The sequence below is a fragment of the Panthera uncia genome, chromosome A2, assembly GCF_023721935.1.
Source record: "Panthera uncia isolate 11264 chromosome A2, Puncia_PCG_1.0, whole genome shotgun sequence".
Lineage (NCBI taxonomy): Eukaryota > Metazoa > Chordata > Mammalia > Carnivora > Felidae > Panthera > Panthera uncia.
In genome coordinates this window covers 8,283,414-8,300,158 of record NC_064816.1, presented here as the reverse complement: position 1 = coordinate 8,300,158, position 16,745 = coordinate 8,283,414, and the positions used below count along the sequence as shown (strand labels likewise).

Below are 16,745 nucleotides of genomic sequence, written 5' to 3'. Positions count from 1 at the left end.
CGATGCATCCACGGGGACAAAGGGGCACTCCGAGGCCACTTGGAGGCAGGGAGACACTAAAGGCTCTTCTGGCAAAACCAGCACCCTCGGTGGGGGGGGGGGGCACGCCCAACGCCTCCCTACACTCCTAGCTCCTCAGGGGTAGCCAGAAGTACAGCCTCAGCCCAGGGAGGCGCCAGGCCCCGGCCGCACTTTAGCTCCTCCCCCGCCAGCAACCATTGGCCAGGTCGGGTCCTGGGGGCGGGGCGTTTGCCCCGTCTTTGCCGGGCCCGGGAACCCCCCCCTCCGGAGGCGGCCGCGGTGGCGGTGGAGGCAGCGGCGGCTGCGGAGCCATGGGGGCCGACGCGCGGCCTTTGGGGGTCCGCGCTGGCGGTGGCGGCCGGGGCGCGGCGAGGCCCGGGACGAGGTCCCGCGCGCTCCCGCCACCGCTCCCGCCTCTCTCCTTCCTCTTGTTACTGCTGGCGGCGCCTGGCGCTCGGGCCGCGGGATATGAGGTGAGCGCCGCCCGCGGGCGGAAATGTACAGAAGCTCGAGTGCAGCCCGAGTAGGATCGGGAGGTGTGGGTGGGTTTGTTCTGTGGGTGCCTAGTGAATGATTTGCTAATACGACAGTGTGGTCTCAGGGCATGCTTTCCGTCATTGAAAGGTCTGGCTGTGTAGTCTGAGACTAGGGCTCTCTGTACCTGCCTCCCTGCTTCTGTGGGTTGGCTCGCCTGGACTTTGCACGCACCCAACTGTGTGATTGAACATATGTGTGTATGTGGGTGGGGGGGGGGGGGGGGTGTTGCTTGAGAGCTGGGACGCTGGAGTCAGCCTGTCCCGAGTTGCAGTCTGGCTCCCTGACTTCCTGGCTCGTGACTTGGGGCAAGTCACTTAACCACTCTGATCCTCAGTGGTCTCATCTGAAAATGAGATAATATCGCCCCCACCCCCCAGGGTGGCTGCTCGGTATTTGCAGATGCTTGATAGACATTAGCTACTGCTATTACCATTTCCCCACCGTGTGAATGAGAGCTTCCCTGAGGGACTGTGTCCAGTGGGAGCTTCTCTGAGTGTGTCCTCCCTGGAAGGGCCGAGCCCCATTTCTCTGAAGCACTCACCTCTAGATCGAGACTTATCTTGTGCCCCCACCCCAAACCCCTACCCCAGCTTGTCTCTTAACCTTGGGTAATTGACAGGGTGTGTGTATTTGGGGTCCCTGTGCAGACATGCCCTATGGTACATCCGGACATGCTCAATGTGCACCTGGTGGCCCACACACATGATGATGTGGGCTGGCTCAAGACAGTGGACCAGTACTTTTATGGCAGTGAGTAAAGCGTGGGGGACTTACCCCTGGGACTCCCGTGGCCCCTTTGAGCCCTTCCAATCCTTTCTGGGTCCTGGACATTAGGGTGGGGACAATGCCCAGCTTGGGCCCCTGTGTTGAAGAATATCCCCCCTTGGCTCGTTTGTCCCTGACTGCCTGACCCCTGTGCCCACAGTCCATAATGACGTCCAGCACGCAGGTGTGCAGTACATCCTAGACTCGGTCATCTCTTCTCTGCTGGTGGAGCCCACCCGCCGATTCATCTATGTGGAGATTGCCTTCTTCTCCCGTTGGTGGCACCAGCAGACAAATGCAACACAGGAAGTTGTGCGGGACCTGGTGCGCCAGGGTGAGCCTGCCCCAAGGAAGTGAAAAGAGGAAGCCCAGCTCAGCTTCTGTTTCTGACACACCGAAGCTTCTGAGATTTTATCATGCCGTGTGCAGCCTGTCTGTGCATGTGGCTCCGCCTACCTGGGATGTCCCTTACTTGTAGAACTCCTATGCATCCCGCAAGGCCCCACCTCCAAGGGATCCTCAGGGGAGCCTGCCGGGCAGAATGCCCTCTCTTCCATATCTGGCTTCATTGGCCTGGGAGTGACCCCTCTTCTCCCTCCAGGCCTGGGTTCACAGGCAGGTCTTCCTATCCCCTGCGTTGCCAACCCTGGCCCCATTCATGGCCCTGCCAACTGTCTTTGTCTTTCCGGGCACAGGGCGCCTGGAGTTTGCCAACGGTGGCTGGGTGATGAATGATGAGGCAGCCACGCACTATGGAGCCATTATAGACCAGATGACACTGGGACTGCGCTTCCTGGAAGACACCTTTGGCAAAGATGGGCGCCCCCGTGTGGCCTGGCACATTGATCCCTTCGGTCACTCTCGGGAGCAGGCCTCGCTGTTCGCACAGGTGATTTCCTGACCTCTCACGAACTGCCCATTCACCAGCTCTGACTTCTCCCTTGGCCACTCAAGTCCCACCCTTCCCTGCAAGCTCACAGGGACCGGGCCCTGTTCCCTGGCCCTTTGGCCCCTTGAGACCCTGCCCCTTGGATGAGTTGTGAATCCCATTACTGCTACACGCCCCCCCCCCCCCCCCCCCCCCCCCCCAAAAAAAAACCCCGCTTCTCTGCTCTGCCTCGGCCCAGGCCGACTCCACTCCGGGCCCCACACCTACCCCTCACTGGAGCCCCCACCCCCGTTTGCTATGATCCCAGCTCCTCCCCAGTCCAGGTGACAGGTGGAGGCCTGCCCCTCTTTTCCACCAGTTTCATAATCTTTGCCTTGACCCGGCTCCCTTTCCATGCTCTGATTCCTTCAGGCTGCATAAGGGGGAAAGCCTTGAGCTAGGCCTGTTTCCAAGCTAGGGAAGGTGGAGGTCTGTTCTAGCGTTAGACCTACCCCTCCAAGCTCTCCCGCGGTGTGATCTGGTCCTTCCCCAAGCTTCGAAATGGGCTGGAGGCCTTCTGGTTTCAGACCTGCTTTTCCTCCCTGTGCTCCGACCCGCCCCTCCCATGTGGAGGGGTCCGGCGGTGGGTGATGAGAGGGCTGGGCATCTACTCCTCCTACCCTCTGATCCCGCTCATCCCTCCCCACCTCCAGATGGGCTTTGATGGCTTCTTCTTCGGGCGTCTGGATTATCAAGATAAGAGAGTTCGGGAAGAGAAGTTAGAGATGGAGCAGGTTTGGCGGGCTAGCGCCAGCCTGAAGCCCCCAGTGGCCGACCTCTTTACCAGTAAGGAGTTGGGGTGGGGGCAGGGCTGGCCCCAGGGGCCTGGGACCTGGGACTGTGCTCAGAGGGCCCTGGGTGTGTTTTTATACTCTGTTGTCATTGTCCTGAAACTCTTAATAATTTACGAACAAGGACCCAGCGTTTGCACTTGGCATGGGGCCCTGCAAATTCTGAAGCCCCTCCTGGGTGGGGCGTGGCAGGCTTTGACCCCAGGGCAGGTCTGGGGCGCAGGGCCTCCTCCTGAGCCTGGTGTGGCATGCAGGTGTGCTCCCCAATATTTACAACCCACCTGAGAAACTGTGCTGGGACACGCTGTGTGCCGACAAGCCGATCGTGGAGGACCGGCGCAGCCCTGAGTACAACGCCGAGGAGCTGGTCAATTACTTCCTGCAGTTGGCCACTGCCCAGGTAACCCTACTGTGCAGGACCCATGAGGCTGGTGTTTGTAATGCATCAGGCACTTTCCACAGCCTGGGCGTTCCCTAACACCTCCTTGGAACCCTCGGAGGGAGGGAACACTTCCTTCCCTATCACCACGTTCCCCTTTCAGATTTGTATGCATTTCCTTTTTTTTTTTTTTTTTTTAAGTTTGTTTACTTATTTTGAGAGAGAGAGAGAGGGAGTGTGCACGAGCAGGGGTGGGAGGCAGACAGAGAGAGAGAGAGAGAGAGAGAGAATCCCAAGCAGGCTCTGAGCCGTCAGCATGGAGCCGGATATGGGGCTCGATCTCACTGACCATGGGATCATGACCTGAACCGAAATTAAGAGTCAGATGCTCAACCGACTGAGCCACCCAGGCTCCCCTGTGTGCATTTCTGATTACAAGACTGACAAGGGGCGCCTGGGTGGCTCAGTTGGTGAAGCGTCCGGCTTCCGTGCAGGTCATGATTTCACGGTTCAGGAGTTCCAGCCCCTCGGCGGGCTCTGTGCTGACAGCTCAGAGCCTGGAGCCTGCTTCGGATTCTGTGTGTCCCTCTCTCTCTGCCCCTAACCCACTCGCATTCTGTCTGTCTCTCTCAAAAATAAATAAACATTAAAAAAAAAAAAAAAAGACTGCTGATGACCTTTGCCACCCCAAATGCTCACCGGGGCCATGAGACGGCATGACACTGTGCCTCAGTGCCCTCATTTGTGTGCTGGGCCCAAGAGACTTACTCAACAGCTTGTGGCTGTTTTCACATGTGTCCCTGTACTCCCACACGACCCACTTCCTTCCCTCCTCTGTGTGCACCCACACTCTTGACCACATGTATACCAAGAGACAGCTGAACACAGGGGTGGTTTAGGACCCTCCGGCCTGAGAATTCTCCATTCCATCCACAGGGCCAGCACTTCCGCACCAACCACACCATAATGACCATGGGCTCAGACTTCCAATATGAGAATGCTAACATGTGGTTCAGGAACCTCGACAGGCTCATCCAGCTGGTCAACGCCCAGGTAATTGTGCCCATCTCGTGCGCATGAGTGTGCTTGTGTCCCTGGCCTTTGGGTCATATGCATAGCAATGGGTCCTATCTTAGTTTTCTACTGCTATTATAACAAATTACCAACAAACGCAGCGGCTGAAAAACAGCAGAAATATATTACCTTCCGCTTTTGTAGCTCAGAAAGTCTGACACAATTCTCACTGGGTTAAGATCAAGATGTCAGCAGGGCTGGGTGCCTTCTGGAAGCTCTGGGGGAACGTTTCCTTGCCTTGTCCAGCTTCCAGAGGCCAGCCCCATTCCTTGGATCACGGCCTCCCCATCCTGCAAGCCAGCCGCACAGCATCATCACTTCTCTTTCTTACTCTCACTCCCGCCTCCCTCTTCCATTTTTAAAGACCCATGATTACATCGAGGCCTGGCAGATCTTCCAGGATAAGCTATTTTAAGGTCCGCTGATCAGCAACCTTAACTCCACTCGCAATCTTAATTTCCTTTGGCTGTGTAACCTAACAGGTTCTGGGAATCAGGGCTCAGACACCTTTGGGCCTTTCCCATCTGAAACGTCCCCTCCTGAGGCACCTGGGTGGCTCAGTCACTTAAGCGTCTGACTCTTGATTTCACGGTTCGTGAACGATCTCGAGGTTCGTGAGTTGGAGCCCCGAGTCAGGCTCTGTGCTGATGGCGCGGAGCCTGCTTGGGATTCTCTCTCTCTGCCCCTCCCCTGCTCGCTCTCTCTTTCTCTCTCTCAAAATAAATAAAATTAACGTTTACAAAAAAAGAAAGAAATGTCCCTTCCTATCAGTTCCATCCCCAGGGTTGTCTGCTGGCAGTCTCCACGTCCACACCTTCTGCTCACTGCCTGCGCTGCTGTTTCACCAAAACCGCTCAGGAACATCACCAGGGGCCTTCCAACAGACGTTTCTCGGTCCTCCCCATGACCCTGCGGAGACCTGAACACCTTGATCACTTTCTCCTATAAATACCATGTTCCTGGGCTGTCACTGGTTTTTCTCCTGCCACTCACTGCTTCTCTGCCCACTCCACACTCTGTTGGAAAGAGTCCCTTAGTTCCTATCCTTAGCCCGCTGCTTCTTGGTTCAGGGACCTTGAGAAGGGTTCTAAGCACTCTGCCTTAGTTTTCTTCTCTAGAAAGTGGGCACAATGGTGGCTCCCACCTGAGAAGGCTGTTAGGGTTTAATGAGTTTATTTAATGTCTTTTGTTTTGTTTTGAGAGAGCACAAGCAGGGGAGGGGCAGGCAAACATTGGGGAACAGAGGATCTGAAGCGGGCTCTGCGCTGACAGCAACGAGCCCAATGCGGGGCTCGAACTCACAAACCGTGAGATCATGACCTGCGCTGAAGTCGACACTCAACCGACTCAGCCACCCGAGGGCCCCTTTAAGGAGTTCATTTACACAGATTAGTAGAACAGTGTCGGGTAAATAATATTATGGTTGTTTATTATTATTATTATTATCATTATTATTATTAGGGGTAGAAATAAAACCTTCTGCTTTTCCTTTAATACACAAGCTGCGAAATCTCCTCCTCCAGGAAGGCTTCACCAAACTCCAGGTGGAGCTCTTGTCCTTTCCGCTGTGTACACGCAGTTCCCATAAATACCTGTGATGCCACATCCAGGCTGATCATAACCAACTGTGTTCACAATGCCTCTCCTCTACGTGGCTGCGAATTCCATGAGAATGGGGCTGGCCTCTGCTTCTTAGACTGGGTCTGAAATCCTGAGCATATTGAAGAATCAAGCGATTGTTTGCTGAGCGAATACTGTGTGTGTGTGTGTGTGTGTGTGTGTGTGCGCGCGCGCGCGCGCGCGCGCGCAGGTGTAGACATGTGCACGCACATAAAGGCATGTGGTGCCACTCACTTCCTTTCATTCACTCAAGTGTTTAGTGAGCACCTGCTGTATACCAGGCACTGGGTTCACAGCACAAGCAGACCAGACATCTTTGTTTTCACGGAGGTCACCTTCTCGTGCCTCCCTCCACCTCCGTCAGCGGAAAGTGTGCCTCCTTTAATTATAACAGCGGTGTCATTTAGCAATAACCTGACAGTGCTGAGGGATTATTCCCGCCCTATAATGTCACACTTAGTTTTTCCACAAACATTTTTAATAATAAAATTGGAGGGGCGCCTGGGTGGCTCCGATTTCGGCTCCCGTCATGACCTCACGGTCCGTGAGTTCGAGCCCCGCGTCGGGCTCTGTGCTGACAGCTCAGAGCCTGGAGCCTGCTTCGGATTCTGTGTCTCCCTCTCTTTCTGCCCCTCCCCTGCTCAAGCTCATGCACGCACTCTCGCTCTTTCTCAAAAATAAACAAACATTAAAAAAAAATAATAATACAATTGGAATTTTTAAAACAAGCTTAGTAAAAATTTCAGGTTTATTCTTGCATCCGTGAAATTCTTTCCGTGCTGGTAATATTTAGCTTCTGGAAGAATTCAGTTTCACACTTGGCCACTGTTTTGCGCCCAAAATGTGTGTTAAGAGAATCTGAACCCCCCGCACGCATGAATGCGTGCACACGTGTGTGAGGATGTCGGTGCACACCTGTGGGCCCCCTGGGAAGGTGCGGACTCCCCAGGGCTCACACACGGACACCTCCCCCCAGCAGCAGGCCAACGGGAGCCGCGTCAATGTTCTCTACTCCACTCCCGCCTGTTACCTCTGGGAGCTGAACAAGGCCAACCTCACCTGGTATTTGGGGGGCGGGGGGGGGGGGGGGGGGGGTTGGGGGGGGGGGGGGGGGGTTGGCATGGCCTTTGGGTCCTGACCCTGCCCTCAACACCTCTGCCGCTGCAGGTCTGTGAAACAGGATGACTTTTTTCCCTACGCCGACGGCCCTCACCAGTTTTGGACTGGCTACTTTTCCAGCCGGCCGGCCCTCAAACGCTACGAACGCCTCAGCTACAACTTTCTGCAGGTGGGTGGGTGCTGAGCCCAAGCGGGCGCCCAGCGCTCCCGACAGGTCCAGGGCCACGACACGCCCTCTCTGCCCCCCAGGTGTGCAACCAGCTGGAGGCGCTGGCGGGTCCGGCGGCCAACGTGGGACCCTACGGCTCGGGAGACAGCGCACCCCTCAGTAGGTGTCGGGGCTGGCGAGGGGACGGGAGCATGTCCGAAGCTGGACGCCAGACCCTCGCCACCCCCTCGATTCCCTTCATAAAGCTCCTAAGGACGCGGCCCTCACACACGTGACCTGTCCCGTGTCCTTGGGGTCGGGACTGAGAGCCCTGCAGAGACCCCACCCGCTTCACAATCTGCTTGCAGATGAGGCGATGGCCGTGCTCCAGCACCACGACGCGGTCAGCGGAACGTCCAAGCAGCACGTGGCCGACGACTACGCGCGACAGCTGGCTGCCGGCTGGGACCCCTGCGAGGTGCGCGGGGTGGGGCCTGGGAAGGGGCGGGGACAGGGAAAGGCCGGTACCGAACGGAAGGGCGGAGACTGTAAGAGGTGGGCAAAGTGGGGTGGGGGCTAGAAGGGCTCGTAGGGGCGGGGCTTGGGACAAGAGAGGCGGGGGCAGGAATGGGGCGGGGCCTGGCAGCACTCCTGGGCGGGGCCTAGGGCGGGGTGGGCGGGGCCCGGGAGGGGATGGGGAGGAGACCTGGGTGGGCATCTAGAGCCGACCCACACCCTCACGCTCCCTCCCGCAGGTTCTTCTGAGCAACGCGCTGGCGCGGCTCAGCGGTTCCAAGGAGGACTTCACGTACTGCCGAAACCTCAACGTCAGCGTCTGTCCGCTCAGCCAGACAGCGAAGAACGTGAGCGGGGCTCCGGGCCGGAGGGGCGGGGCCGGGAGCCAGGTCTGGTGGGTGGAAAGAGCAGGAACCTGAGGACAGCGGGGCGGGGCCCGGAGGAGGTGGGGCTCAGACGGAGGGTCTCTGGAGGCACCCGCGGGCTGCGAAGTTGTTTTGTTGGAGAAGCGACCTGTGATCACGTGGGGCGCAGTGAAACTGGGGTGGGACGGAGACCAAAGAACCCCGTGGGGGCTTGGATCACCCGAGGGAGTTGCCGCCTGTGGTGGGTGGGTTTCAAGAAGGCCTGCTGTAACCCTTGCCCGTTCTGACCCTCCCACACCAGTTCCAAGTGACTATTTATAACCCCTTGGGACGGAAAATAGATTGGATGGTGCGGCTGCCAGTCAGCAAACACGGTTTCGTCGTGAGGGACCCGAATGGCACAGTTGTGCCCAGCGATGTGAGCCCATTCAATGAATATTCGTCCTATGAGTACCACCCCCCCCCCCCCATCGTTTCCTCCTGCCTTGGACACCTCCCCCTGAGCATTTCCTCCCCCCCCCCCCCCCCCCCCCCCCCAATTATCTGCCTTCATGGATACCTCCTCCCATGGACACCTCCCTCTCTTGGGTAACTCGTTCTCGTGAATATCTTCCCCTCCATCAATACCTTGTGCCTGGTACTTTCTCTTTCTGTGAATATCTTCCCCCTCTGCCCCTTAACATCATTCCCCTTGGCCACATCTGTCTCCCTACCCATCCCCCTGCCCTGCCTCCTGAGCAGTCTTCCCCATTTTTAATGTCTCCTCATGACTTTTTTTTTTTAAAGATTTTATTTAAATTTTTTTTCAAATTGTATTTATTTATTTATTTTTTCAACGGTTTTTTTTTTTTTTTTTTTTTTTTTGGGACAGAGAGACAGAGCATGAACGGGGGAGGGGCAGAGAGAGAGGGAGACACAGAATCGGAAACAGGCTCCAGGCTCCGAGCCATCAGCCCAGAGCCTGACGCGGGGCTCGAACTCACGGACCGCGAGATCGTGACCTGGCTGAAGTCGGACGCTTAACCGACTGCGCCACCCAGGCGCCCCATCAAATTGTATTTAAATTTTAGTTAACATAAAAGGATTTTTTAAAAAAAATTTTTAACGTTATTTATTTATTTATTTATTTATTTATTTTTGAGACAGAGAGAGATAGAGCATGAACGGGGGAGGGTCAGAGAGAGAGGGAGACACAGAATCTGAAACAGGCTCCAGGCTCTGAGCTGTCAGCACAGAGCCCGACGCGGGGCTCGAACCCACAAACTGCGAGATTGTGACCTGAGCTGAAGTTGGACACTTAGCCGACTGAGCCACCCAGGCGCCCCTAAAAGGATTTTTTTAAGTAGGTTCCATGCCCCAGTGTGGAGCCCAACGGGTGACTTGAACTCATGACCCTGAGATCAAGACCTGAGCTGAGATCACGAGTTGGATGCTTAATTGACTGAGCTACCCAAGGCACCCCGGGATTTTATTTTTTGAAGTAATCTACATCCAATGTGGGGCTCGAATTTACAACCCTGAGACTGAGTCGCAAGCTCTACGGACTGAGCTAGTCAGGGGCCCCAAATTTTATTTTTTTAGTTTTGTTTTGAACGCTTATTCTCTCCATCCTGGAACGCCTCTTCCTACGAATCTCTTCCTCCCCCAAGAATCTGCCTTTCCCTCCTTCCCTTGCTTCAAGGATCTCTTTCTTCCACTTCCTCCCTCACTTCTCCTTCTCCCACAGTCTCTACACCCTCCAAGCAATGCTTTCTCCCCACTTTATGAATCTTCTCTGCAATCTCTAACTCAGAATTTCTGACACCCCATCCTCCCTGGCCAACGCTTTAATTTCTTCCTCCCATTTGGGGCTCCTTCTCCTGATGGAGTTTGACCCGGCCTATGTACAGCTCAATAGGTTACTCACAGTCTCTTGACTCTGTTTCCCTCTTCCCTTACTTGAGGTGGTGATGCTTCCTAGCTCAGACGGTCAGGAACTGCTTTTCCCAGCCTCGGTGCCTGCCCTGGGCTTCAGCATCTACTCAGTAAGCCAGGTGCCTGGCCAGCGCCCCCACGCCCACAAACCCCAGCCCAGATCCCAGCGGCCCTGGTCCCGTGTCTTGGCCATCCAAAATGAGGTGAGACTGTCGGGATCCCCTTCCCTGTCGCTGTGACAAATTTGAGGTATCATGGCGAGCCTCATGGAGTGGATCAGTGGATGAACTACATCAGTTCGTGGTGTGGTTACCAGTCTCCCGTTATGTGTCCTCCAGTGAGTGACCACTTCCCTTTGAACCTCAGTGTCCCTTCCTGGGACTGCTGTGCGGACCCAGTGTAATCACGTGTGACACTTGACAGATACGAAAGAGCTGACGGTGGTAGGGGTTTGCAAATTAAATGAGGCAAGTCAGAGCCTTGAGGGAGGGAGCCACGTGGCCACTGGGAGTGGAGGGGCGGGGGGTGGCACGGAGAAGGACCCAGGCAGGCAGGGAGCAGCGGAAGCAAAAGCCCTCAGCCAGGAGGGTGGCGAGTGTTCAAGGAACCCTCTGTGGCTGGAGGGGCGGGTGTTGGGTGACAGGTCAGACTGTGCAGGACTTGAGGGCCCAGGGGAAGACTTGGGCTTTTACGTCCAAGGAGCCACGTGAGGGACAGGGCTTCACTAAGACTGTCATGGGGCCCCAGCACTTTTGCCTTTGTGGGTCCCTTTTTCCATTAAAAAAAAAAAAGTTAAAAATTATATTTCAGGACCAGGTGGGTATAAAAGGTGAATATTATTAACCAGTCTTCGTTATAACATACTCCTTATTATTACATTTAAGTTTTCTTCTGATTCCAAGAGAAATTAAAATTTACACATTTCCGTTGGCCCCTAAAAGTCTCTTGGGTGGTGGCACTGTGGTTACTCCGTCAAACGCCCAAGTCAGCCCTGGGTCCCAGCGGACCCCGGGCTTAGGGTGGTACTTAGGGTGTCACTGGCGCCCTCTGGCGGCCGCAGGGCGAACTGACGGGGAGGTGAGCCCGGAAGGGGTCAGCGGCATTAGTCCCAGAAGGCCACGGAAATGGTTAAGAAGCGATCAGCTTAAGGAGAAGGTAGAAGGTAGACCTGTTAGGATTTGTTAATAGGGCCCGGTGAGGAGATAGAGGGAGGGAGGGTACCTCCTGAGCCCCAGGAAGGATGACGCTGCCCTTGGCTGAGATGATGGTCATTAACGTCTGTCCGCCTTTTCTCTGCAGCACATCCGGGCTAGGTTTGACCCTGACACAGGGCTCTTGGTGGAGATGGAGAACCTGGACCAGAACCTCCTGCTGCCTGTTCGCCAAGCCTTCTACTGGTGAGGCGGGGGGGGGGGGTACCCCTAGTCCAGGGAGGGGGTGTAAGGAAAGCTGGGGTCACCTACCTTGACTCTCACCTGCCCCGGTCCAGGTACAACGCCAGTGTAGGCAACAACCTAAGCACCCAGGTCTCAGGTGCCTACATCTTCAGACCCAACCAAGAGAAACCGTTGATGGTGAGCCGCTGGGCTCAAACGCGCCTGGTGAAGGTCGGTGCCCAGGGATGAGGAGTGGGTGTGGGGGGGGGGGGTCGGGGGGGGTGTGGGGGGCGGGTGTAGGATTTACACCTCCATCATATCCAAAGACAGCTAAGACCTGAGGGGAATACTTGAGGATCTCCCCACTGGGCGGGTATTCATGGCTGGTTGAGTAACAGCCCTGTCTTAGAAGCAAGAACAAAGGCTTTCACATCTGCTGTGGGTGTCGGGATTGTACTTGGCCTTGGAAGCTGGAGGTGGGGTGTATTCGGTTGGCCCGGGAATGGGGAGGGCCCGGTGGAATTGCTTGAAGGCTTCACTGAGGATTATATCTGAGGTGGGGATTTGAGAGTTCACACTTGGATAGGGCTTGGCTGAGTCTCCCTTGGGGTGGATGTCTGAGGGTGCATCTGGCCGGGACAGGGCCCACCCTTGTGGGACCTCTCGTTGATGTTTCCTCGTAGGGCAGGGATGCCGCAGGTAATGGCAAGGTTCACATTTGCCCTGCTTCCCCTTGAGGTGAACCTTCCGCATACCTGGGTCGCTGTGTTAGGATATAGTTTCGCCTGTAGTAACAGTTGCCAAAATTCATCGTGCCTAAAACAGGATCGGCTTTCTTTCCATCTAACAGAAAGTCTGGCTGGGCCATCCAGGGCAGGTGGGGTGATTTCACAGTCGTCCAGACCTCTTCTTCTTCTTTTTTTTTTTTAAATATTTTTTTAATGTTTATTCTTGAGGAAGAGACAGGGTGTGAGCGGGGGAGGGTCAGAGAGAGAGAGAGAGAGAGAGAGAGAGAGGGAGACACAGAATCCGAAGCAGGCTCCGGGCTCTGAGCCGTCAGCACAGAGCCCGACACGGGGCTTGAACCCACAGACGGCGAGATCGTGATCTGAGCCGAAGTCGGACGCTCAACCGACTGAGCCCCCCCAGGCGCCCCCATCCAGACCTCTTCTGTCTCATTGCTCTACTTTCCTCAACATTCAGCTTCTACCTCCTGGCCCAAGATGGCTACTCAAGCTCCAGCCATCGTACTTGCATTTGAGCCAGTGGGAGAGGGAAAGAGGCAAGGAACGTTGTTTACGCCAGGTTGATGGTTTTCCATGGAGCAAGCCATGGTCACACAGCTACCGATAGCCTCAGGGAAGACTGGACAATGTAAAGACAATGTCTTTAGTCCGGGTAGCCACTTGCCAAACTAGAATCCCGTTCTAAGGAGGGAAGATGGGGCAATGGTGGGCAACAATCCTATTGCCACACTCAAGAATGACGCGGTCACATCTGACGGAGGAAGTGTGGGCATCACACCTAGGCAGGTGGGAGAGGTGGGGGAGGTTCCCATGCTATCGGTGGGGTTGACCCGGGTGTAGGCCTCTGTGAGGTTTATAGCAGGGGTGGATATTTGCAGGGCTCACCCGTGCTCAGTTGTATGCTTAGACCTGCCCTCCACCCCTATGTGCCTGCAGACACCCTTGGTGCAGGAGGTTCACCAGAACTTCTCAGCCTGGTGTTCCCAAGTGGTTCGCTTGTACCGAGGACAGCGGCACCTGGAGCTCGAGTGGACGGTGGGACCAATCCCTGTGGGGTGAGTGGCACCCGCTGGGACTGGGGGGCTGGGCGCAAGGGCAGAGTGGCGCCGGTGGAGCTCACAATCTCGCCATCCCCTCGGGTATAGTGACGGCTGGGGGAAGGAGATCATCAGTCGCTTTGACACGGTGCTGGAGACGAAAGGACTCTTTTACACAGACAGCAATGGCCGAGAGATCCTGGAGAGGAGGTCGGGGTGACCGGGGGCAGCCACGGGTGGCCTGCGGTGTGTGGAGGGCCCTGGGATCGTGGGAGCATCTGCTGATCCTCTGAGTGGGGGAGGGAGGGGATGACGGGGGAGTGAGGAATGGATGAACCGGGGAAGGGGAGCTGGAGCCCAGGCCTGACCGAACCCCTCCACCTCCCCAGGCGGGATTATCGACCCACCTGGAAGCTGAACCAGACTGAGACAGTGGCGGGAAACTACTATCCAGTCAACAGCCGCATTTACATCAGGGTATCCCCCCCCCATCCTGCTCCCCACTTCTCAGCACCCCTCCACAGAGTGGGGGGTCACCCCTCAAGCTGAGCGTCTCCCAGCTTTCCTTGGTGGTCTCCCCCATCCCCTGTGGGGCCTGCCTGGGGGCCGTGGCTGCCTGGCTGTGGGGCCCCTCACTCTCCTCCCCCCCCCCCCCCCCCCCCCCCCCCTGGCACCACGCCCCCGGGGCCCCCCCCCCCCCCCCCCCCCCCCCCCGCCCCCCACCAGGATGGCAACATGCAGCTGACAGTGCTGACTGACCGCTCCCAGGGGGGCAGCAGCCTGAGGGATGGCTCTCTGGAGCTCATGGTGAGTGGCCAGAGCCCTGAGCCAGTTCCCACTCTGGTGCCTACTGGACCTTGAAGCCTGTGTCCGTCCCCGTTCTCTGCTACGTGTAGCGCCCCACCCCCCCGTAGCTCCCACTAAGCTGAAGCCTCTGTTCCTACGTGACAAGTTTACTCCTCCCTTTTGTCCCCTCCCTACCCAGCCCCCCACCTCCTCCAGGCCCTGACTTGCCTGCCCTGTCCCGTTAGATCCCTACCTCCCTCTGTCCCAGGCCCTTGCTAGGTTGACTCCCCACTTCCGTGGCGACCCTCTACCGGACCTTTCTCTGCGTCCATGCTTCCCACTCTTCGGTTTCTCTTGAAATTTCCACGAGCCCTGGGCCAGCAGTTGGCCAGAGGGACCCCTCACCCTGTCCTGTGGACTCCCTGCAGGTGCACCGAAGGCTCCTGAAGGATGACGGACGTGGTGTAGGGGAGGCGTTACTGGAGGACGGGTTGGGGCGGTGGGTGCGAGGGCGCCACCTCGTGCTGCTGGACAAGGTCCGGACCGCGGCCACCGGGCACCGGTTGCAGGCAGAGAAGGAGGTCCTGGCCCCACAGGTGGTGCTGGCCCCGGGTGGCGGCGCCCCCTACCATCTGAAAGTCGCCCCGCGCAAGCAGGTGAGGGGCCCTGGGCCGCCTGGTAGGGGGCCCCAGTGAGCCGCGGTGGGTTTTCCCGGCCTTATGTGGGTCCCACTCCGCCTGCTCCTAACTCGTCCCGGGGAGGCCATAAGCTAGTCCCACCCCTCAGCTCAGCCCCGTTGCCCCGCAGGCCCCGCCCAGTACCAGCCTGTTCAGTCCCCTCTGCCGGGACTGGGTCCAGGCACAGCCTCCTCCCTCTCCCCTTCCAGCTCCCGCCCTCCTCCCCCTACGTTTGGTCCAGCCCTGCCTTCAGCCCCGCCCCCCATCTCAGGGGGTCTCCGGCCAGATCAGTTCGGCCCTTACAGCGGCTCGGTCCCGCCCCCAGCCCGGCACCGCCCTGTTCCTGGGTCTCTTTATAAGGGGTCATCGCCCCTCCCCGACTAAACCCCGCCCCTTGCGTCAGAGCCCCGCCTCCTAGCCTCACTGCCTCAGCCCCACCCCGCTTTCCGCAGTTCTCGGGGCTGCGCCGGGAGCTGCCTCCCTCCGTACACCTGCTCACGCTGACCCGCTGGGACCAGAAAACGCTGCTGTTGCGCTTGGAGCACCAGTTCGCTGTAGGCGAGGACTCTGGCAACCTGAGCTCCCCCGTGACCTTGGATTTGACGGTGAGGCGGGCGGAGGTGGGAAGGAGACAAGACCCAGGCAGAGAAAGGAGGGAGAGGCGAAACCCCGCTCTGTCCCTACTCAGCCCTGCCCGTATCCACTGCCTGCAGGACCTCTTCTCCGCCTTCACCATCACCTACCTGCAGGAGACCACGCTGGTGGCCAACCAGCTCCGGGCCAGCGCCTCCAGGCTCAAGTGGACACCAAACACGGGTGCGGGCCTGCCCGGGGGGGGGGGAGCTGGGAGCTGGGAGCCGTGTGGGGAGGTGTGGGAATGTTGGCCAGGACCCAGGTGTAGAGAGCTCTAGTGTTCCGATCCTGGTTAGCAGTTTAAGGGTCTTAAGTGGGTCCGAGCAAACTAGCAGTGGGTCTTGAGGGTTTGAGATGGAATCCCATGGGTATCTAGTTCTGGGGAAAGGGGTGTGTCTGTCACCCGTGGGGTTGGGGTTGGCATGATGGTCTTTAGAATAGGGCTGGAGGGTGTGATGGAGATGGCCAGGCACTGGAGACAGATTTGGGGATCTGGGGATGGTATTCAGGGCCGGGGGGGGGGGGGCAGTTGAAAAACAGGTCTGGGAATAACGCCCCAGGGACAGATTTGAGAGTGTATGGCCATGTGCAGGCCCAGGGAAGGAGCAGGGGGAGGGGGTGAGACAGAGGAAATCTGTGGCCCTTACTCCTCCCTTGCTCCTCCCCAGGCCCCACACCCCTGCCCTCTCCCTCTCGGCTGGACCCCGCCACCATCACGCTGCAGCCCATGGAAATCCGTACCTTCCTGGCTTCGGTCCAGTGGGAGGAGCATGGCTAGACACGCTGGGAGCAGGCGGACTCTCCCCCTCCTCCTCCTGCTGCTTCTGCCACCAACAAAAGCCACTAAAATGCCACTACCAGGGTGATTGAGTGGGGTTTTTTGTTGCTGTTTTTTGGAGGGGATTTAATTTGTGACCTAGAAAAGTCAGCAAACATTATGTGACTCTTGACCTGAGGCCTTGCAGGAAAGTCACTTACCGGCCTGAACCCTGCCTCCAGACTACATCATTCACACCCCACCTCATCCACCACTCTGTCTTCCACTCCTCCTTCCCTCCTTTGTCCACTCAGGCTGTGGCACAGCTGTCCCTAGGAGCCACTGGGGGGCGGGGGGGGGGGGCTGCATTGGATATGGGCCCAGAGAACCGAACATACCTGGCGGGTGGAGGTAGGGGGGGCTTCCAGACCTGGCTTTGGGGGAGCCAGGCCCTGAGGGCAAGGAATCTAGGAGGTCCTGGTGAGGGGGGTGGAACTGGAGCCAGGCCCCAAAGAGGGGCCTGGGGCAGGGGGACTAGAGCTGCAGGGCTCCCAGG

At 57.5% G+C, this 16,745-nt stretch overlaps 1 protein-coding gene across 2 annotated transcripts; it reads left to right on the top strand.

Annotated features, from left to right (window-relative positions):
• The first annotated feature begins 288 nt into the window (after positions 1-288).
• MAN2B1 (mannosidase alpha class 2B member 1) lies at positions 289-16,382 on the top strand. 2 transcript variants are annotated; one of them, XM_049639898.1, is made up of 24 exons: positions 289-494; positions 1,206-1,308; positions 1,484-1,657; positions 2,019-2,212; positions 2,905-3,037; positions 3,297-3,442; positions 4,358-4,474; positions 7,095-7,177; positions 7,283-7,403; positions 7,484-7,562; positions 7,751-7,860; positions 8,138-8,245; positions 8,565-8,681; positions 10,207-10,380; positions 11,477-11,574; positions 11,667-11,784; positions 13,236-13,354; positions 13,445-13,546; positions 13,726-13,813; positions 14,063-14,143; positions 14,551-14,778; positions 15,252-15,404; positions 15,513-15,615; positions 16,101-16,382. In XM_049639898.1, exons 1-24 carry the CDS (start codon positions 333-335, stop codon positions 16,208-16,210), a joined length of 3,021 nt encoding a protein of 1,006 aa, XP_049495855.1. In that variant the 5' UTR covers positions 289-332; the 3' UTR covers positions 16,211-16,382. The 2 variants fall into 2 exon arrangements, with proteins under 2 accessions (XP_049495855.1, XP_049495854.1); XM_049639897.1 differs by having other exon boundaries at positions 7,092-7,177.
• Positions 16,383-16,745: the final 363 nt, after the last annotated feature.